The sequence below is a fragment of the Rana temporaria genome, chromosome 1 (assembly GCF_905171775.1).
Source record: "Rana temporaria chromosome 1, aRanTem1.1, whole genome shotgun sequence".
NCBI lineage: Eukaryota > Metazoa > Chordata > Amphibia > Anura > Ranidae > Rana > Rana temporaria.
Window position 1 is genome coordinate 247,737,455 of NC_053489.1, and position 24,389 is coordinate 247,761,843.

The window sequence follows — 24,389 nt, forward strand, 5'->3', positions numbered from 1 at the left end:
CCTGTCCCAGCTTATTTCCCTCAGTGCGGTTCAATTGTCCTTCCACAGACTTTTCCCCTGATTATGTGCAGCTGTGTCATCTAGGGTAATAGACCAGGGGAATCTCATAAAGATTAATGGCTAAGGGTATTACATACGTTGCAAGCATTCCAATCAGTACTTGTACACAGTTTAATCACATCTTGGCAGTAATTTAGCAAACTTTACTCTCCAGGAGATTAGGTGACATCTAAATAGCCAGATCGTTTACAGCATTGACATTTTTCTCATACCTTCCTGATCTTCACCGCCTGGGGGTTTCCCCCACCTTACCTCTGTTCTTCCAAGGGAGTGTATGAACCTGAGCACTGACCCTTTCATCTGTGTTATTTGGAGGTGGATGTCCTTAAGAGTAGACCTGGTGGTTTCAATCTCCCCTTCACAGCTCTCTGTCTCCGTCCGTCGGCTCCGGTCCTTACCAGCTGTGTGTCCCAATGTGACTACACAGTACTGTGTAATGCGGGCTGCTGCAGTCCGTGTGGTACAGCATCCCGCTCCTTCCGCGCTGAAATGATGTCTATGGCGTCCGAAATGTCAGCCGGTTTGTTTAGGCAGCGTGCGGTGTGTGGATGGAAGACGCCATCGCTGCATCCAGTCTGCGCGGCTCGTCCATCCTCCTACCCGGCAATCCCACAGATCTTCACACCCCCCGCCCTCGAGCGCGTCACGTCCTCACGTGCACGTGCACGCCATCGCCGATGTGCTCCCCTCCTTCCCTTCTGATGCCTCGTATGGAAAAACGCAGCGTCGGGTGAAGCTACAAGACCTGACGTCACCACGCCTCAGCTGGCTGGCTTGAGCCACGGCTGTGAGATTTGTTTGAATATTTTTTCTGCTAAATGCTTTTAAGATGTTAGATGCCCAGCAAATGGAATAAAGGGATTTTTTACCAAACCTACTGAACTATGAAGTGCCTTTTCTTCCTCTTTTGACATGCCTCTATATTACACTCTATGAATGAGTTTAACCTTACAAGGATCCCACGGAAATCACTGCAGCCTTTGGAACTGCAAGCGGAGGAGAGGACCTAGATGGACGTATAAATTGGAGACTCCTGCCTAAAGTGATCCCTCCTGTGTGAGCCTTTAAGATCTCCGTAATAGAGATCCTACTGATTTGGTAAGCGGCCCTTTTGTATATAGTTTCCTGCCTGATTTGTGGAATCATACGGTGAAGAAAACACATCTGTCCTTTTTTGTTTGAAGGACTTGAGTACATCAAAGTTCTCTATGTGGATATCACCTAATATGGACGCTCCGATGCCCTCCTATTAATTTGATGTTTATTGGTTGGAAGGGTTATATATATCTTGTAATATTGGGGGTGTTTAGCTCAAGTGGGATATGCGATTTTAAGCGATTCACGCCAGTCCGGAACTATGTTTAAGGGCTTGTTGGCCCACTTTTATTGAAAAGGCAAAAATAAACAAAATCCAAACATAGGTTTCCCACGCAGGGGGTTTTCACTGTCCACACAGAACGGTACCTTCAGCCTCCTGGCTTATACGTGCCAAAGAAAATACCAAGCCATCTGGCTCTTGTCAGCAGTAGCACATCTGCTCAGGCTCCAGCATGGAGCTCTCCTGACTCCTGTCAGCAACCTTAGACTCAGGTCTCTGGGGTTTCACAGTGCAGCCTGCACTCTCCAGCTCTCTAGCCACTTCACAGTGCACACCTGCACTCTCTGAGTTCTCCCTTGCAAGCCTGGACTCCTCAGGAGGGTGGAGCCCAGAATGCTGGTCCTGAGTCTCCTATCAGGCCCACACACACCTGCACAATCAGTGTGCTGATCCATCTGAAAATCTGGACCCAGGACTGGGGATTTCATCCCACCCAGATCTCTGTGAAATCCCCGGGCTCCAGGTCCCAAAGTGGACTTTACTAACAATTGAGGAAACTGAAATGCCAGTTTCCTCTGTAAACTGCAAGCTTCCTGGAGCCCCTCAACCAGTCCAATTGAAAACCCTGGGTCACCACACCCCTGGGGTACCACACTACTACAATATATATATATATATATATATATATATATATTTATACATATATATATGTTTGCACTATTTTTGCATAATACTAGGTTGCACATCTAAAATCTACTTTTATCCAAACCTTATATTCAGGTTTTTTTTTGTGTTGCAGCACCGTCACTTATATTAATAATTTATTATTTATTTTTCATATGTTTTCAATTTGCATTTTTGCACTTTGTTGGGGGTAGCACGGATTGTCCACGATACACATCTCTACATAAACATGACCTAGGCTATAAGAAGGTTGCCAAGACCCAAGACTGAGCTGCAGCACGGTGGCCAAGACCATCCAGTGGTTTAACAGGACAGGTTCCACTCAGAACAGGCCTCGTCAAGGTCAACTAAAGAGGTTGAGTGCACGTGCTCAGCATCATATCCAGAGGTTGTCTTTGGGAAATAAACGTATGAGTGCTGCCAGCATTGATGCAGAGGTTGAGGGGGTGGGGGGTCAGCCTGTCAATGCTCAGACCATACGCTGCACACTGCACCAAATTGGTCCACATGGCTGTCATCCCAAAAGGAAGCCTCTTCTAAAGATGATGCTCAAGGAAGCCCACAAACAGTTTGCTGAAGACAAGCCAACTAAGGATTATAGTGCCATGTTTTGTGGTCTTGTAGTAACTTTATTAAGGTAAAAAAAGGCAACAACAAATGGTGATTACACTCACATGTTACAGTGCCGATCCAGGCACCAGGTGTAATCAGCATGTGCAAGTCGGCTAGTCCATGAAAGATGGCGTGTAGTCCACATCTCTCCTGAGGGCAAAGCCTGAGTGGGATGTAGGATCCGGACCTGGAATGGCGGATAAACTTATTTGGTTCAGATGGTTTCAAGCATGTGTGGCAGCAACCAGGTGAGGAGTACAAAGACAAGTGTGTCTTGCCTACAGTCAAGCATGGTGGTGGGAGTGTCATGGTCTGGAGCTGCATGAGTGCTGCCGGCACTGGGGAGGTACAGTTCATTGAGGGAACCATGAATGCCAACATGTACTGTGACATTCTGAAGCCGAGCATGATACCCTCCCTTCGGAGACTAAGCTGCAGGGCAGTATTCCAACATGATAAAGACCCCAAACACACCTCCAAGACAACCACTGCCTTGCTAAAGAAGCTGAGAGTAAAGGTGATGGACTGGCCAAGCATGTCTCCAGACCTAAACCTTATTGAGCATCTGTGGGGCATCCTCAAATGGAAGGTGGAGGAATGCAAGGTCTCTAAGTTCCACCAGCTCTGTGATGTCGTCATGGAGGAGTGGAAGAGGACTCCAGTGGCAACCTGTGAAGCTCTGGTGAACTCCATGCCCAAGAGGGTTAAGGCAGTGCTGGAAAATAATGGTGGGCACACAAAATATTGACACTTTGGGCCCAATTTGGACATTTTCACGTAGGGATGTAGTCACTTTTGTTGCCAGCGGTTTAGACATTAATGGCTGTGTGTTGAGTTATTTTGAGGGGGCAGAAAACTTACACTGTTATACACGCTGTACACTCACTACTTTACATTGTAGCAACGTGTAATTCCTTCAGTGTTGTCACATGAAACTATATAATAAAATATTTACAAAAATGTGGGGGTTGTACTCACTTTTGTGGGATACTGTATATATAAATACCACATCATCTCCACCCTTTCCCCTGTTTTTTGAGGGAAATTTTGAATTTTGAAGCTGTTCCTTGGTTTGCAGATATTACAATGGGCATCTGCTTCTGAAGAAGTGAAATTATTGTCACAAAACGTGTTGAGCTAAAGGATGTACCCATCATTATCTTTTATGAAAAACTTGGAAGAGTGAAATTTGTATATGTATCAATATATGAATACTATGTTGACTGTATGTCGATACACAGTAATATTTACTAATCGGCTTGCTGTTTTAAAATGTTCTTATACAAAAGATATTTATCTATTGATACACAAATTTTGTGTTATTTTGCAAACTGAGTTAATCTAATTTAATGCTGTAAATGCTTATTATACCTTTGTTGAATTACAAGTAAGTAGATACCGAAGACAGCAAGTACAAATGTTAAGACAATGAGTTTTCCAGCAAGTAGGCTTCCATAGAACTTTAAACCTGTGAAACAAACAATAATGTGTATTACAAAGAATTTACAATATTTGTATTCACTTTTTGATATCATGCCTCATAATTATAATGCCATGTGGACCAATGTAAATATGTGAAAATATCCATACCTGGAATTGTTCTTAAAGTGGAGGTTCACCCTAAAAACAAGTATATACCATTTAATCCAGCATACTGCCAACATGTACAGTATGCTGGGTTTTTTTTCCGGTTTACATACCGTAGTATAGGTATTTTCCCCCCGAATTCCGGGTAGTGAATCCCGCGGGAGTGGGCGTTCCTATTCAGTGACTAAGTGATTGACGTAAGACAAAAGCTTAACCCCCGGTGCATAATGCGCATCACCAGTTTCCGAAAGAGGCCGAACTGCGAGTCGGCTCTATACGGCGCTATACGGTGCCTGTGCACCGACATTCGGCTTTTTTCCGAAAGTGGTGACGCGCCTTTTGCTGCGGGGGTGAATCTTTTGTCATACGTCAATCACTTAGTCTCTGAATAGGAACGCCCACTCCCTGTGGGATTCACTACCCAGAAGCCGGAGGGGAAAATACCTATACTACGGTATGTAAGCCGAAAAAACCCCAGCATACTGTACATGTCGGCAGTATGCTGGATTGAATGGTATATACTTGTTTTTAGGGTGAACCTCCGCTTTAACATGTCCAGCAGCTATATGAATAAAAGCTTTTCCTATTTTATGTTTTTATTTTATTAATGCGAATGATGGCCGGGCTGTAAAAAGTAGTAAATACATAGCTGCAGGGCATAGTGAATACATACAATTACAGTCATTTATAGTAAGTGTCTTTTATTTGGAAAATATATGGTCATCCTATCACATGAAGGATTCTTGAAAGCCTGATTTATAACATGCCACTCTTTAACATTCCTGCTTGGTTTTTATGTGTTTGAAAACTGAAGCATACCTTGTTTGATAAAGTTTTCTTTTATAAAACCCAATAAAATGGAAGAACTCTTAAACATATCTACTGGGATAAATATCCGTGAAACTATACCTGCTTTTGACACGATATTGTCTTCGGACATATTCTCCTGGCATTGTCCTTGGTCTGTACCTAAAACAAGGACATATTTATTTTTTAATTTGAATAAAACAAATATATGTATTTGCTACATTATAGATGAAAAATCCATACATTGGGCTTAAATAATACATTACGTTTAGTTTACCTTGACAACGGCTGGCCTCCCCAATGTGATGAGATAAGGCCCTGTATATAAAATATAGGTGTATACAGTATATAATCTATCTATCTATCTATCTATCTATCTATCTATCTATCTATACACTCCATACTCCATATACATACTTTTAGACCTCTCTGCTGGCTTTGACACAGTTAATAATAATTGACACAGTTAACCACCTGCTCCTCCTCAGCAAATTACACTCCCTTGGCTTCCATGATTCTGCTTTATCCTGGTTCTCCTTCTACCTATCTCAGCGCACTTTCAGTGACTTACAACTCCATCTCCTCCGCTCCTCTTCCTCTTTCTGTTGGGGTACCCCAAGGCTCCGTCCTTGGGCCCCTCCTATTCTCACTATATACCTCTTCCCTGGGCCAGTTGATAACCTCCCATGGCTTCCAATACCCCCTCTATGCCGATGACACCCAGATCTCTCTCCACTCCTCAACTCACCCCCTTGACCTCCTCACGGATCTCAAACTTACTGAATGACATATCGGTATGGATGATCTTTCTAAAACTGAGCTTGTTATATTTCCTCCTTCCCGGTCCCCCCTGTGACTTTACCATTAATTTCAACAACACAACCACTGGCCCCTCCACACATGCCAGGGTCCTTGGTGCAATCCTTGACTCTGACCTCTCCTTCAGCCCCCATATCTAATCACTGGCTAAATCATGTCGCCTTAACCTCCGCAACATCTCCAGAATTCAACCCTTTTTCACTAATGACACCACAAAGCAACTTATTCACTCCTTGATTATTTCCCACCTTGACTACTGCAACTCTCTCCTTAATGGTCTACCCTTAAGCAGGCTATCCCCCCTTCAGATGCTAGACTAATACACCTCACTAACCGATCCGTGGCTGCTGCTCCTCTCTGCCAATCCCTTCACTGGCTTCCCCTACCCCACTATGTAAAATTCAAAATGCTAACCATAACATACAAGGCCATTCACAACATCGCCCCCATCTACATCACCAACCTCATCTGCAGATATCACCCAGAACAACCCCCTCTGCTCCTCTCAGGACCTCCTGCTCTCTAGCTCCCTTGTTACCTCCTCCCATGCTCGCCTTCAGGACTTCCCTAGAGCCTCTCCCATCCTCTGGAACTCCCTGCCCCAGTATGTCCGATCAGCCCCTACCCTGTCCACCTTCAGGAGATCCCTGAAAACTCATTTATTCAGGGACGCCTATCCCACAGCCACCTAAAAACTGTCCCTGAGCCACCCCCATCAAATCATTCTCTGCAGCTATTACCTTTTGTACCACCACCTCCTCCCTTTAGAATGTAAGCTCTACGAGCAGGGCCCTCCTGTACCTTTTATATTGAACTGTACTGTAATTGTGTTGTCACCCCTATACATTTTAAAGCGCTGCGTAGCTATACTCAGTATCTCACGAAAATGAGTACACCCCTCCAGGGGCGTAACTAGAAATCACAGGGCCCCATAGCAAAATGTTGTATGGGGCCCCCCCTCCAAAAAAAAATGAACTAATGCCATTGAACAACACATTACTACACTCATGTGGCACAGTACCCAAGCAACAGCTTATATTAATTTTGAACAGCAAAACAAAAATTTAAATAACCATATAATAAATAAAAAAAGAAAAAAATTGTTTGGGTGCAACGTCCCACGACTGCACAATTGTCAGTTAAAGCGACACAGTGCCGAATCGCAAAACGTGCTCTGGTCAGGAAGGGGGGGGGGATTCTTCTGGGGCTGAAGTGGTTAAAATGACTAGGCTAGCATACTTCAGTAAATCCTGACAAATACCGTACATATGATTCACATAGTGGGAATGACACAGTATTTTAAATCTTCAATACGTTTGTAGAGAGATAAATGTATGACGTTTACCATTGCCACTATTGCTATTACTGCTGATTTTAATTTTTTTTTGCCATTTTTTCTACAAGGACAAAAATAAAAATTCTCACTTGAATACAGGGTTTTTCTCCCCCCACAGGACACCTTACGGATACATGAAACTGGCAATGTTAGCAATCTAATCACAAACCTGTAATTCTGTGAACAACAATTTCTTATTGTGAACAGTATTGCAGCTTTTATGTTCAGTTAGGTCAACTGAAGATCAGTAAGGGCTCTCCACAGCACACTGAGTCACCTACCTTAGCAGCCTCAGCCTTAAGTTGGTGTGCGGTCACAGCAGGGCAGGCACTGGCAGTCAGAGGAGCCAAGGAGAGCCGTGCGGCGGCCGAATTGTAATTCCCGCCGTGGAGCCTGCAGCGCCTATGATGGACGTCACACGTCCCGCCATTGGCGCTGCAGACTCCAGAAGGCGGGGCAGCATCCGAGCACATTTTTAGCACCGAGCGTCTGGGAGTCAGGACCATCTGATGCCGAAAGCAGCCCAAAGTGGCCGAGTGCCGCCAGCGCCGAGTACGGGACTCGGCCGTACTCGGTAACACTAGGCGCTGACGGCACTCGGCCGCACTCGGCAACCTTCGGCATCAGATGGTCCTGACTCCCAGACGCTCGGGGCTAACAATGTACTCGGATGCGGCAAACACTCTGGGCTTTTTCTTCATCCTCACCGGGCCCCACTCGGCTGCGGGCCCCATAGCGCCCACGTGGGTCGCTATGGCGGTAGTTCCGCCACTGCTGACCCCTCACATTTTTGTACATATTTTATTATATTTTTTCAAGTGACAACACTGAAGAAATTACACTTTCTACTATATAAAGTAGTGAGTGTACAGCTAGTATAACAATGAAAATTTGCTATCTCCTCAAAAAAACTCAACACACAGCCATTAATGTCTAAACCGCTGGTGAGTACACCCCTTAGTGAAAATGTCCAAATTGGGCCCAATTAGCCAATTGCCCAATTTGTTGCAAGGTCTCGGGCTTTTACCTAAGGGTGGGGAGCACCAGAGTGTGAACACCACAGCACAATTTTGATCACGTCTACCAATGGACTCATAGATTTAAGTCATATAAGGACTTTTCATGCGATTCGTGCTGCACTCATTCATGCTGTCAGGGTAGCACAACCTATTGCACTTTATATATATATATTTTCGCTTATTTATTTTTTAATTTTTTTGGTCACTTTTAATATTTAAGACATATTGCAATGAATTTTGTTTTATTATTGCACCAATGTGATGTATGAGATGTGGAATGATTATATTACTATAGAATACATTAGTCATGTTATGATTTTGAGTTTGTATATTTTGATGAAATTATAGCATTTTTTATTTCAGTAGTATTACGATAGGAAACACAGGTACATAACGCAGCACATACCTCTCAAATCATTATATTATTAAACGGCTATATGAGTATGTGATTAGTGTCAGCAGCTGTCCACAAAACATCTTTAGCATCAGAAGGTAGCTTGCAAGACTTTGTACCCTCTTCTAAAGATGGTGCACAAGAAACAGTTTGCTAAAGACAAGCAGACTAAGGACATGGATTACTGGAACCGTGTACTGTGGTCTGATGAATCCAAGATAAACGTATTTGGTTCCGATGGTGTCAAGCGTGTGTGGCGGCAACCAGGTGAGGAGTACAAAGACAAGTGTGTCTTGCCTACAGTCAAGCATGGTGGTGGGAGTGTCATGGTCTGGGGCTGTATAAGTGCAGTCAGGACTGGGAAGCTACAGTTCATTGAGGGAACCATGAATGCCAACATGTACTGTGACATACTGAAGCAGAGCATGATCCCCTCCCTTTGGAGACTGGGCCACAGGGCAGTATTCCAACATGATAAAGACCCCCAAACACACCTCCAAGATGACTACTGCCTTGCTAAAGCAGCTGAGGGTAATGGTGTTGGACTGGTCAAGCATGTCTCCAGACCTTAACCCTATTGAGCATCTGTGGGGCATCCTCAAATGGAAGGTGGAGGAGCGCAAGGTCTCTAAGATTCACCAGCTCCGTGATGTCCTCATGGAGGAGTGGAAGAGGACTCCAGTGGCAACCTGTGAAGCTCCAGTGAACTCAATGCCCAAGAGGGTTAAGGCAGTGCTGGAAAATAATGGTGGCCACACAATATATTGACACTTTGGGCCCAATTGGGACATTTTCATATAGGGGTGTATTCAATTTTGATGTCAGTGGTTTAGATATTAATGGCTGTGTGTTAAGTTATTTTGAGGGGCCAGCAAATTTAAACTGTTATACAAGCTGTACACTCACTACTTTACCTTGCAAAGTGTATTTTTTTCAGTGTTGTTACATGAAAACATAAACAGTAATAAAATATTAACAAAAATGTAAGGGGTGTACTCACTTTCGTGAGATACTGTATATACAGTATACATCGGGTAAAATAAGTATTGAACACGTCACCATTCTTCTAGGTAAATATATTTCTAAAGGTGCTATTGACATGAAATGTTCACCACATGTCAGTAACAACCCATGTAATCCATACATACAAAATTCTTTGTTAATGACAGCTTCAGGACGATTCCTGTATGGAGAAACTAGTCGCATGCATTGCTCAGGTGTGATTTTGGCCCATTCTTCCACACAAACAGTCTTTAAATCTTGAATTAAGTGGGCCTCTTCTGCAAACTCTGATCGTTAGTTCTTTCCATAGATTTTCAATTGGATTCAATCAAGTCAGGTGATTGGCTGGGCCATTTTAGCAACTTTATTTTATTTCTGTGAAACCACTTGAGAGTTTCCTTGGCTTTGTGTTTGGGATCATTGTCTTGCTGAAATATCCACCCTTGTTTTATCGTCATCATCCTGGTAGATGGCAGCAGATTTTTTATCAAGAATGTCTTGGTACATTTTCCCATTCATCCTTCCTTCAATGATATGAAGTTTGCCAGCCCCAAATCATAATGTTCCCACCTCCAAACTTCACTGTTGGTATTGGGGTGTTTTTGGGGCGATGTGCAGTGCCATTTGACCTTCAAACATGATGTGTATTATGGCATCCATAGAGTTAAATTCTCTTCTGGCAAGACTTTATTCTCTCAGTATTTCAACAGCTTGTCTAAATGCTGTGCAGCAAACTTTAAAACAAGCATCAACATTCTTTTTCTTCAACAATGGAGTCATGGTGGTTGGGTGCATTACTTATTGTTTTCCTTGAAAAAAACTGTACCTGCTAAATCCAAGTCTTTATGAAGCTCTCTGCAAATGGTCCTTGGCTCTTGGACAACTCTTCTGATAATTCTTTTCACTCCTCTGTCAGAAATCTTGCAAAAAATCACCTGGTCATGGCAGCTTTATGGTGAAATTATGTTCTTTCCACTTCTGGATTATGGCCCTAACAGTGTTCACTGGAACATTCAGAAGTTTAGCAATCCTTCTGTAACCAATGCCATCAGTATGTTTTTTAACAATAAGGTTGCAAAGGTCTTGAGAGAGCTCTTTGCCTTTACCCCTCGTGAGGTGTTTCTTGTGTAACATCTTGGGAACGAGTCACCTTTTATAGGCCATCAGTTGAGACTGAACCAACTGATAATAATTTGCACTGACAAGGAGCAGGGTTGCTTTCTAATTACTGATAGATTTCAGCTGGTGTCTTGGCTTTTCATGCCTTTTTGCACCTTCATTTCTTCATGTGTTCAATACTTTTTCATTACTTTGCCATTCCATTTTATTATGCATAACTTAATTTTTGAACTTATTTGTTTTGGTTTCTTTGTATTTATTGCATTGGTTGTTACCCGACATGTGGTGAAAATATCATGTCAATAGCACCTTTAGAAATATGTTTACCTAGAAAAATGCTAACCTGTTCGATACTTATTTTACCCACTGTGGCAAGTACTACCCCAGCTGGTCAGTGTCAAACTGAGGGGCATCTGCTGTTACAGATAAGTACAAGTCAGTCACAGTTCGTTATGGGCATGAAACAATTATACTTCAGAAATGATTGTCATTCAAATTGTATTTCTCTAACAAAATGTAAATGGGCTAATTACTAGTTTCTGTAGGTTGTACATTACTCATTGCCTTAGGCTACCCTTACACAGGCAGAATAGACTAGTTAAGACTTCATGTCAGCCATAGAAGCCCTAAATGACAACTGACTTGGCTGCCCAAGGTGATGGTCACTGGTGCTGTCGATCACTTAATATCATAGACGTGTGCCAGGTGTGCTTAGGCACACCCCAATCACTCTGTGTGGTTCCCCTACTGCCCTGGTTTCCCCCTGTTGCGCCTCCATGTCAATTACTAGTCCCTTCCTTTTGTAAATTAACACACTCATTTACTGTGTTCATTCACAGATGGAAGCATAGCAAACACAGTTTACTATGCTTCAGCGTGTTTGAGACTTGGGGTGCACACCCTAATGCAATAGGCTGTGCACGCCTATGCTCAATATGCTGCACTTATCAAACAATCACAACTTCCATCCTGGCTATTTAATATACTTAAGCATTTTATAGATATTTAAGGTGTACAGTACATCTGCCTGTCTGATTGCTAGGAAATGTAGTAAAGCAGAACGAAAGTAAATTTTATAAATATTTACAGAGCAAAACTCCATAAAGGTAAAGTAAATTTGCCTTTTTTTCTGTATACAATTACCTGGGGACCCTGCCAGTGCAAGCCATTCTTGCTGTCTAAAGATATATATATTTAAGATTTAATATCTCAAAGATATGATATGGGTTAAAAAAGAGTTCTTTTGACCAGAAGTGAAAGCTTCAATATAATAAACATTTATTAGAGCTTATACAAAGTCTAACCTAACACACAAACTATCTTTCGCCTTAAAGAAGCAGGAAATAGTAGTTTAAAATACAAAGTATTTACATGGAGGGATACAGAGCATATTCCTCTAAAACATTAAAGTACAGACATATTCAGTTACAGGGACCACAGACCCTTTTACATAATTACCCTTTTAGAACCATCCTGCAGGCCATCCTTCCATAAAAGTGAGCTCCCTTCTCCTTCCCCTCTGGAGTATATCTCTCTATGCTGAAATCTCATTGGTTGGCCTAGCTTGGATCAGGATTGGAGGCCTTACTACATAAGTCAGCCCCCTTTCATGCAAATCCTGCTGACTATATCCAGGCAGGAGATTTAATTGAATTTTACCAGAATTACAGGTGGGGCTATCTTAATTGCATATCCCAGCATGGGGTCAATTGAAGAAAGTGGGTTTAACACAATGGAATTGTCTCTTCAAGCTTGGGGCTCCACATAGTCTGTTCTTAACAAAAGGGCTTTCCTAGCTGCTAAATTACATATATTCAGCAAGCTAAATGAAATATATTCAGCACGCTAAATGAAATATATTCAGCACGCTAAATGAAATATATTCATATATACAGCTATTTAATTTAGATTACCTATAAAACCATAAGGCAACACCATATTATTCTACAGGGTGACAGTGCAGCCTGCAGAATTCCCTGTAGTGAAATAACTGCAGAATTGTTAATCTGATGGACTCTGGACTCTGCGGCTGGTGGCTTTTTGTGGGGGGGGGGGGCTTCAAACCACCCCCCACGCTGTTGGTCAGGTCACCCGCACCAAACCTCCACCCCCCACGATCAGTTGGTCGGTCATCCAGACCCACACTTACCCCATCTATGTCACGGGCAGGCAGTGCTCCTACAGATGGCAGGCGGCGGCTTCCATTGCATATCCTCCTCCTCTGCATCAGGGCAGCTTCCACTGTGCCTCTCCTTTCTCCACCTAGGCATTCTGTCCTTTTAGCCAATCGGGTGACTTCCTGATTGGCTAGGAGGAGGATCAGTGTGACAATAGCGAATATTCATTTGCTATTGTCACACAACTAGGTGGGCTGAGGGCGCAGTGCTCTGTGCCCCAAGCAAGCACACCCCTTTTTGAAGCCTATTTGAGCCTCTAGTTCTGATCACGTGCTTCAAGGGAAAAAAAACGTGGAATCCCTGCTCCCTTACTGGACGGGCTGCCACAGCTCTTCACAATCACACGAGGAGAGTAGATGGGTTCTTAGCATAGTTACCACTGGGAACCTTCCTTCTCAAAATTAAATAACCATGCTTATCTCCCCCCACCAAATGTGCTGTGATTGACAGCATAGCACTGTCCACACCACCGGGAGAGGAGGCCATTGGAAACTGTTTAAGGAGCTTCTATTATCCCTCCTCTCAGCTACAATGGCAGGGAGAGCGTGGGAGCCTAGCCCCTGAGATAACATAACGGAGGCTATGAAGGAGATTTCCAGCATTAAGTAAAAAAAGGAAAAGTCATAAACAGGGACAAAACAGGTCACAATAAAAAAAATCACTATAGATGTACTTTAATATACTGATGTGTTATTAATTGTATTAGAATTACACAGACATTAGTAATAAGGTTGTATTTAATGTGAATCCATGCCTAGGCTATGCACATTAAAGTATTTATATATTCTGAACAAGCAGTAAAAGCACTCAAAACAAACACCTATTCACCTCTGTATAGACATCGCGTAGAAATTATTCTTTTACTTTCACTCTAGGTGACAACTGTAAACAGCACAAATTGAATGGATAAATCTAGCTAATGGGGCACAGACAGCAACAAAGTTTTAACTGCTTTCTAAGAATATGTAAATACTTCAATGCTCATAGTATGGGCACAGGTGCACATTAAAATGGTACTTAGATATTCATGTACTATAATGATTTTGTTGTGTTGTCAAGACATTTGACTAATATATTCAACAGTTAAATGTCTTTTAGCTAAAAACAAAACCTACCTTCTAGTGACAAGAATTGCTCTAAACTCCTTTGAGATAGGATCTCTTCTCCTAATATTGTTACAAATGCCCGACAGGAGTAGCATCCATCAAAAAACAGCGTGTAATCCAAGGTAAAAGGATTAACCTGATTACTTGATACTATTTCTATTCCATTTCGATAAAAACGATATCCATGGATTTGGGGAAAGGAAGGATTCTGTACGTCACATACCAGTTCTACTTGCTGAGTTCGTTTTTGATGGCTGTAGTCATAACGCAACCTTGGCATTGGAGGTTGCTCTGAAAAAAAGTTTATCACAGATATAGTGGCAATTACACATATCAAATCAAATAACACTATATTCTTATTAGAATGCAGGTTTTATGACAGGAACTGGTTACATGTAATTAGGATAAGTACAGGTAACATGAGCTTTGGGAAGGAACACTAAGAAGAAAAACAGGAAGCCTAGAAAAGCCTAGGCGTGAATATTAATGGGTACTGTATTTGCCAGTGTATAAGGCGACCGGGCATATAAGACAACCACCTAATTTTACAGTTTTTTAAGATTTTTTGCCTGTACTCACAGTATAAGATGACCCCCCTTCTGAGCCACATTCTATATCATTTTTTGCTGGAGCTGGAGCCATATTCTTCATCATTTTTGCTGGAGCTGGAGTCATATTCTTCTTCCTTCTTGCTGGAGCTGAAGCCAATCACGACGAGCAATGTATTCTATTAATGAATACAAAGCCTGCTTGGATTGGCAGAGGCTGTAACATCATCAGCCCGCGCCTCTCTGACTCTCAGAAGCTACATACAGTATTACCGCACATCCAGCAGGCATCCGAGCAGCTGACCCGGCGTATAAGACGACCCCTGCTTTTTGGCCAGTTTTTTTAAGTGTAAAAGGCAGTCTTATACACCAGCAAATACAGTAGTTTAAAGCTAATGGTAAGGTTAAATAAGAACTTGTACTGCAAGGGAACCAGTGCACATACTGTAACGCTTGCCTTGTTCAAATCTGTGCAGTGAATGCCTCAGATACTTTGCATATTGCATAGTTCTCCAGTCTGGACCCTGCATATAACCTTTAAAAAAATTGAACACCCTATTCCACAACCTGATATGGAGAGAAAAAAACACCCAAAGATATCCCTTTGGAAACCTACCAAATATCCCAAAAGCTTTATATCCAAAAGATTTAGATGGTCTATGAGTCCCCAATTCCAGTTTATATTTGCTCACTTCCCAACACCATCATAGTGTTGGATGGGACCTGAAAGACATAGCTTATATCATTCTTATTGCAACGCTCCACCCAAAAGGGGAAAGTCCCTTTCGTTCGCACCCTCCACTGCCACGTTTGGAACTTTTTGAGGGGGAGCGGGTACATAGTTTTGACAGCTACCCGCTCCTATATCCGGTAAGATAGGCAATCAGTGATTTACATGCATTTGCGGCCCCTCCTCCCTCCCCCTACTGCCTTCTGGGACACACACATTCAGAAAGCGCAGTGTGACTCGTGCATGTGCAGTCGGAAACCGGCTTTGAAGCCTGAATACTTCACTGCCGGTTTCCCTTACTTACAATGCCAGCGCCTGCACCCAAAGCCGATTGATGAATTAGCTTGGGGTGCCAACATCACAGGATCCCTGGACAGGTAAGTGTCCTTATATTAAAAGTCAGCAGCTAAAGTATTTGTAGCTGCTGACTTTAACATTTTTTTCCCAGACTTTAAGTACTTATTTTAAGGTCTTAACCCCTTACAGTCCCTGGATACACTCTATATACCAAAACCCACTCCCAGTGCCCTACTGTACAACTTATGGGGAAGGTCTGGGAGGCACCTAAACGCATCCCATATGGCAGATGACTCACTACCAGAACTAACTTTTTTTGTTGTTGTTGGCCTTGTGGTAATTTTTATATCAAAATCTTACCTATCACAATCAAAACTTCTTCTTTGGTGAGGCGAGATTGAATGATTCTTCCTGACACTTTAACTGAATACCCACAGGAGTAATTTCCAGTGTTCTTTATCTGTAGTTCAGTATATCTCAGAACTCCATAGTTATCAGATTCATCTGTTTCTCTTCCATTTTGATAAAGTGTGATTTCAGTTACTTCAGAAGACTGTTCATTGGGTAGTTGACATTGAAGGACTGCTGACTGATTTTTTGTAAAGACATGTCTCTGGGGTGTCAAAAAGAGGGATGGTGTGGGAGGTTGGTCTGGAAAAGGAACCATTACATTGAACAGAAGTTCAGTTTATTTCAGCAAATTGTAATTGCTTCACAGTTTGTGATTTACATAGACTTCTAGATGTTATACAGTATATGCCTTAAACTTACAAGAAAGTATCTATACCAGTACTGAAAAGGTCTAAAGAAAGACAAGATTTGTAAAAAGTCTAAAGAGGCCTTGATATAGCTGTGTCTTTTTTATCACCTTGCACATTTAGGGATGGGATGTAAAAGATGCCCAGAACTGTAGTTGAATGTAACTCGAGGACTTAAAACTGCTATCCAAAAATCACACGGCTGTCCTCAAATAGGATGTACTGATCAGCTTGGCTAGAAAGAAAGGATTTGAAACACTGAATGCAGGTGCTTTTCCTTTGTAGAAAAATTCCAAGGCACTGGCTTCTCTTTAGAATCCCCAAGCAAGAGGTGTAGGGTAGCTGTGCTGGCTCTAAGCTATCCCTCTGTTGATGGCTAGCTGGGTATTGTACCTGACAGCCTCTATAGCAGTGGCTCTCAACATGGGGGTCGGGACCCCCTCGGGGGTCAAATGATGATTTGTAAGGGGTCACCGAATCCTGGGATGTTCTTGAAGCCTGCACCGCTCTCCCAGCCTTTTTGCGGACGCCCAGCAGGGCTGTCCCTGGAGCCCACAGCAGCCCATTAAGTTCACGACATGGCTGGGAGGCAGAGACTAGCAGCCAGCTGACTGGTGAGGAATGTGAAGTGGGAGGGGCTGAAAGAGACCCTATCTCCTAATTTCGGCATAGGTGTCACTGCTACAAGACACCACAAAGTCAGAGACACAGTGAGTAACACTATCTGTGATTATAGTTGCTATTAAATGTCCCCACTACAGTTCTCAGATCAGCAGATTACCTTGATCAAGAGCACCCAAGTTGGCTGATCAGAACCCCCCCCCCAATGTCCATGAGTTAGGGGCGCAAATTACTTGTCTTGCCTTGGGTGCTGACACGCTACGAAAATAATTTTACTGTTAGGGGTCCCCACAACTTGGGAAATTTTATCAAGGGGTCACGACACTAGAAGGGTTGAGAACCACTGCTCTATAGCCCTGGGGTGTAGTGGTTGAAACTACTACCTCAGTCCCTTTGAAAGATCCTGTAGCTCAAGAGGTGACTGCTGAACAGGTCACCTGCTGGACAGGTCCCAATGACTAGCAGGGTGTCTCAGCTAAGCGTAACTGAGGCTGAAAGTGTGTGATGCTTCCTCTTGTTGTGCTTTTTTAAGGTCATTTTTACCCGCACTTATTTATTTTGAATTCTTTTTTAATGAAGATATTTTTAAATACAAGTCAATCTATATGACATATAGCCAGATTCAAGTAGAGTTACGCCGGCGTATCAGTAAATATGCCGTCGTAACTCTGAATCTGCGCCATCCTATATTTAAGTGCATTCTCAAATTGAGATACACTTAAATGTAGCTAAGATACGACCGCCGGCGCCGTCGTACCTTAGCTGTCTATTTACGCCGGCCGCTAGGGGCGTGCACGCTGATTTACGCCTAGAATGCGTAAATCAGCAAGATACGCCTATTCACGAACGTACGCTTGCCCGTCGCAGTAGAGATACACTGTTTATGTAAGGCGTTTTCAGGCGTAAAGATATTACACCAAAAAGTACAATTTTTGCGTCGTTTGCGTAAGTCGTCCGTGAATGGGGCTGGCCGTAATTTACGTTCACGTCTAAACCAATGAGTCTTTGCAGCGTAATTTGTAGCATGCGCACCGGGATACGTCCACGGACGGCGCATGCACCATTCGTTCAAAACGTCAATCACGTCGGGTCATGATTCATTAGCATAAAATACGCCCACCTCTTCACAATTTGAATTAGGCGCGCTTACGCCGGCACATTTACGCTACGCCGCCGTAACTTAGGATGCAAGTGCTTTGTGAATACAGCCCTTGCCTCTCTAACTTACGGCGGCATAGCGTATATGAGATATGCTACGCCTGCCTAACGTTAGGCAGGTCTACTTCAAACTGGCTAATAGTCTATAATATGAAACTTATTCACTCAGACGTATGATCATACAAAATAGCTAATTTATTGGTTGACAAAAATATGAATATTTACATGAAATTAAAATACCAATTGCGTTACATGAAAGACATGAAAATCAATAAAATACCCCAAAAATGGGCATGCAGTACACTTGACATATGTGCCATAACAAGTCCTCAATGTGGTTTCAATAACTTTGTGTAAATGAAAATGAAACAAAGCGTCTATTTCACATGTCCAGCCGTTACTATAATGCAGGTAAGTAAGTGGTTAACAATGTGAAATAGATTGGACGTTTGTTTTGTCAATAAAATTGGAACTATGTAAAAAGAAAAATATAATGAAAAATGTACTCTTTAGGGAAAAATCTACCAGTTTTTGATTAATTAGAACAAATCATGATTGCAAGATATTCAATACTTCAATATTTTTGAGAACAACATCAATACTTCAATATTTTAGGGAACAACATCAATACTTCAATATTTTGGAAAACAATAGATTCAAGATAAAATCAAAAATGACATAATTACCCATTTCAAAATGGCTATTTCCTACTTGCAAGTCACCAGAGTTAAATGGCTGCAGTGGCTTTCTATGGATCTTCATGGGATAAGAATATGTCCTCATGCATTGTGCTAGTGTGCCCCTCCCCGTCAGAGTCAGTCCTGAGTCATCCCTGCATGGGTCCTTCCTCCTCCAGTCATCCTTCAGTCATTGATCCCTTGATCCCTCATTCATCCTCTCTTTTTATACCCATCAGGACAATAAAACTATAAAATTATACTAAGTTCTGCCCGACCGATATGTGTCCTTATCTCATACCGCAGGTGGGTTGCAGGAATGGGAGTTACTGTCAAGACGTGTCTGGTTTCTATTGGCTGACCACTTAATGATCGACTGTTCTCTGGACTCTGAGATCCTCAAGTAATATCACTTTCAACCACCAGGTGTCTCACCTTTAATAAATAGCTAATTTTTTTTTTACATTTTTTTTTTATCCTCAGTCTAGGCCGATACGTATTCTACATATTTTTAGTAAAAAAAAAACGCAATAAGCGACTGGTTTGCGCAAAAGTTATAGCGCCTACAAAATAAGGGACATAATTATTATTATTTTTTTTTTTTTACTAGTAATGGCGGCGATCTGCGATTTTTATTGGGACTGCGACGTTATGGCGGACACATCGGACACTTTTGACACATTTTTGGCGCCATTCACATTTATACTGCAATCAGTGCTATAAATATGCACTAATTACTGTATAAATGTGACTGGCAGGGAAGGGGTTAACACTAGGGTGTGAGGAAGGGGTTAAATGTGTACCCTAATTAGTGTTCTAACTGTGGGGGAAGGGGGGTGACTGGGGGGGGGTGACCGATCTGTGTCTCTATGTACAAGAGACACAGATCCGTCTCCTCTCTCCCCTGACAGCACCGCTGTCTGCGAGAGCCGGGAATGAGAGATGATCTCATATGTAAACATATGAGATCATCTCTCATTGGCCGCACAGATCGCCTAGGAAACGGCCGCTCCGATTGGCCGTTCACGGCGATCTGTGACTGGCTGTGTCCAAGGGACACGGCCAGCACAGCAGTTCCCCGCTGCGCGCTCGGGAGCGCGCGCGGGGAACGTGCAAAGGGGCGGCCGTAAAAAGACGGCCTGTTAGAGATTGGGAGTTGCGATGAGGCCGTACAAAGTCGTACGGCCGTCAGCAAGTGGTTAAAAACATTTTTTTCTAAACATACACAGGTTATATCCCTCAATCAATGCAAAATAAGTATTAATGTGGATACATGAATCATTTTGATATGTGTTTGATGAATATGTGTTCCAGGTTAATTTATATTTTTATAATCACAATTTGACATCTTTTATAATGCTAATTAGCTCTTTAAAACACTTCTATTTATAAAATCACACTTCTCATATATTTCTTTCTTCTTACAAAATGTCTTACAATAACATTTAGATATTTTAAAATATTTATGACTTGTATAATTTCAAATTTCTTCCACTATGTGTTAGGATGGACTTTAGGCAGCATACAAGGATGTTTAAAAATGACACGGCTTGTTTAAACAGTTCCTCACTTGAACACAATGGCCCAGATTCAAGAAGCACTTGCGCCCTCGCAACCATAGGTTACGCAGCGCAAGTGCTTACTTGCTCCGGTGTAACGAGTGCTCCTGATTCAGGAACCTCGTTACACCGACTGCAGGCTAAAATCTGCGCGGCATAAGGCTCTTATGCCTCGCAGATTTTAGGCTGCATTCTTGCGGGGGCCGCTAGGGGGCGCTCTCATTGTGTATCAGCGTGTAGTATGCAAATTGCATACTACCACTGATTCACAAGCTTGCGCGGGCCCCGCGCAAGCCAGGTACGGAGTTTCCGTACAGCTACTTTTAGCGCAAGGCTGCCCCTTCTAATAGTAGGGGCAGCCAATGCTAAAGTATAGCCGGCCTTCCCGCGCCGTGAAATTTGAATTTCACGGCGTTTGCGTAAGTGAAACGTGAATGGTGCTGGACGCCATTCACGTTCACTTAGAAGCAAATGACGTCCTTGCGACGTCATTTGCCGCAATGCACGTCGGGAAAGTTTCCCGACGGAGCATGCGCTGTACGCTCGGCGTGGGAGCGCGCCTAATTTAAATGATTCCCGCCCCCGGCGGGATCATTTAACTTGCGCACGCTTACGCCGGGCAAATTTGCCGGCGCGCCCTCGCAATTCACGGAGCTACTGCTCCGTGAATCGAGGGCAGCGCAAAATATTTGCGGGGGCGCAGGGCAAAATCGTTGCCCTGCTCCCCCGCAAATATCGCGCAATTCTACTTGAATCTGGGCCATTGTTTTTTCTTAGATAAGGCTTGTTTCCATGTGATAAATGCTTAGTTAGCTATCTGTGAAAAATATTCTCTATTGCAGGTTTTCTAACCAACAATTCTAGTAAACATTTTCTTGTTTGTCTATTAAAGCTGGGACAACATTTATTTGTTCTGTGACAAGTACCGTCATTGTTCCAAAATCTCTGCTTGAACATAGGAGTTGCAAAAATTTACAGATAGCTAATGTATTTGGCACTTGACAAACATGAGGTTTTTTTTTCTGAAAGGCTTCCATTTACAATAGTTTGCTTCAATTTTGATGCCTACTGGACTTTTCATATTTCTTCCAGTAAATATTAAATTATTATCATTATTATTATTATTTGTATCATAACCCACGACACTCTGTTGCTCTCTTTCTTCCTCTCTGGCTCCTTCCTTCTGGCTCCGTTTGCCTGGAGATGGAGCCCCCAGCACAGGGGTCCCTTCCCAGGTCACTGGACATTGGACTCTGCTCTCAAATGGCCAGGCTCCAGAATACTTATGGGCTATATCTCCCCACCTTCTGGGCCATCCTCACCCAGGGATTGGAGCAGACTCCATAAATATTCAGGCCTCATCTCTGCATCTCCACCCTCTAAGTTCTAGAACTCTTCAGGAGCTTTTAGAATCCAAGGGGAGGCGACAAAGACTCAGACCTTGGAGCACTTCCAACCCAACGCTCAACAAATTAACCCTGTCTCCTCTGGCAACAGCAGGAACCTCAACTACATTTACCTACTGTACACAGGGGGCTCATAAGCATAAGTGTCCAAAATGCAGTATCTTCCTGAAATATCTCAATAAAAAATACTGCATTATGGGCACTAGATGGAACTGAAGATTTGAGGAGATAATTGTAATACAAACAATATGGCATATTTATCGTTTATTGTCTAGTTGGTGCATTTTAGCCTTAGAGAATGTGTGGTTCCCTCTGCCCAGTCAATGTCTGAATAATTAAAATCCCCCATTGTGATAACACTTCCCATCCTTGCTGCTAGTACAAATTGTGATAGTAGGTCCGCCTCCCCTTCCCTCTTCAGGTTAGGGGGCCTATGGCATACTCCCAGTATTATTTTCTCCTTAGCTTCATCCCTTTGGAGCTCTACCGATAAGCATTCCATCTCCCCCTAGCTCCCTTAGTGTAATCTCTCACATTAACTGCTTGCCGACCGCGCACCGCAGTTCTGGGTCGGCAAGCTGGCTCTCCTGGGCGAGAGCACGTCATTCTACGTCGGCTCTTTCAGCCGCCACTAGGGGCGCGCGTGCGCCCCCCGCTCGCCCCCGACTTCCGTGCGTGTGCCCGGCGGGCGCGATCGCCGCCGGGCACACGCGATCGCTCGTTACAGAGCGGGGACCGGGAGCTGTGTGTGTAAACACACAGCTCCTGGTCCTGTCAGCAGGGGAAATGCTGATCTTCGGTTCATACAATGTATGAACCGAGGATCAGTGTTTCCCCTAGTGAGGCCACCCCCCCCACAGTAAGAACACACCCAGGCATACTTAACCCCTTCCCCGCCCCCTAGTGTTAACCCCTTCACTGCCAGTGGCATTTTTATAGTAATCCAATGCATTTGTATAGCACTGATCGCTATAAAAATGCCAATGGTCCCAAAAATGTGTCAAAAGTGTCCGAAGTGTCCGCCATAATGTCGCAATACCGAAAAAAAAATCGCTGATCGCCGCCATTACTAGTAAAAAAAATATAATAAAAATGACATAAAAATACCCCCTATTTTGTAAACGCTATAACTTTTGCGCAAACCAATCAATAAACGCTTATCGCGATTTTTTTTTACGAAAAATAGGTAGAAGAATACGTATCGGCCTAAACTGAGGAAAAAATATGTTTTTTTTATATATTTTTGGGGGATATTTATTATGGCAAAAAGTAAAAAATATTCATTTTTTTCAAAATTGTCGCTCTATTTTTGTTTATAGCGCAAAAAATAAAAACCGCTGAGGTGATCAAATACCACCAAAAGAAAGCTCTATTTGTGGGAAAAAAAGGACGCCAATTTTGTTTGGGAGCCACGTCGCACGACCGCGCAATTGTCTGTTAAAGCGACGCAGTCCCGAATCGCAAAAAGTACTCTGGTCTTTGGGCAGCAATATGGTCCGGGGGGTAAGTGGTTAACTTGTACATTATTCTTGATATACAGGCATACCATCTTATTGGGTGTTCTGAAATTGCAACTAGGACTTCTTACTATACTTACCTTGGGTTTATGTGCTTTAGTCAACCTACCACTAATGCCCCCAATACTACCCTCTGGACTATGTTCCGCGCTGACTATCTCTACCTCTGGACCCAACCCCCGCCACCTAGTTTAAAAAACCGTCTAACTTTTTGGCCATCTTTACTCCCAGCAGATGTGAATGGGTATGGGGTACATTGTACCCTTCCTCCGTCACCTAGTTTAAAAACCCCTCTAACTTTCTAGCCATCTTTACTCCCCCCATGTGAATGGGTATGGGGTACATTGTACTCATTCACCAAAAAAAGGGTCAAAAAAGTAAAAACGACAGAAGACAGTTTTTTTGTTTTCTTTAAATAAAGGAATTGTCAAAAAGTGTCCTGCGATGTCCATCCATCTTTAATCACGGCGCCCGACGGACCCAAAAAATATAAAACTAAAAGCTTTGCCTTGATGGGATGCGCCCCGCTGACTGTCTCTTGGCTTAGAAAGCTGTTATATAGGCAATGGCAGGGCAACCCGTTGACGTAAATTGGTGACTCCACCCCCTTTGACATCAAATGGCGTCAGAAGGGGTGGGGTCACCCTGTTATGTCACTGAGTTGCCCCCGGCCTTGCCTATATAACAGCTTTCAAAGCCAATGAGTCTGCCCACCTAAATGATTCCTCTGTCCGGTACCACACGATCCAATATCTCTCAGAGTACCCAGTCATTAGCCGTAACTCAATGTAGGGTGAAAACAACAGACTGTTTATTCAAAACACCGGTACAGAGAGGTAACACTCAGGGTCAATGCTCCATCCCTTAGATTCAGGCTGGAGTAAACTTTCCAATCAGCAATAAGGAACACACAAGCATTGAAACATTTGAACAACAGACCACCTTATCAGCAGGGAGGGCTGTTGGAGGAATTCCCCCCTCTCCTCTCTGCCTTGACCTCGGTTTACATGCCAGGAACACAAATACAAACATCCATCCCATAATACACTCCTCCTAAGGCAGACAGATGTAACAGAAC

General features: G+C 43.0%; 1 protein-coding gene across 3 annotated transcripts in view; it reads right to left on the minus strand.

Annotated features, from left to right (window-relative positions):
• The window catches only part of LOC120940269, a 76,928-nt gene that overhangs the window by 9,694 nt on the left and 42,845 nt on the right, over positions 1 to 24,389 (minus strand). For all 3 annotated transcript variants that reach the window (XM_040353025.1, XM_040353042.1, XM_040353033.1), the window contains 4 exons: positions 15,976 to 16,266; positions 14,050 to 14,331; positions 5,171 to 5,230; positions 4,046 to 4,142 (listed from right to left, as the gene is read on the minus strand). In XM_040353025.1, the coding sequence (XP_040208959.1) occupies positions 4,046 to 4,142; positions 5,171 to 5,230; positions 14,050 to 14,331; positions 15,976 to 16,266 (730 nt within the window). The remainder of the gene's footprint in view (positions 1 to 4,045; positions 4,143 to 5,170; positions 5,231 to 14,049; positions 14,332 to 15,975; positions 16,267 to 24,389) is intronic.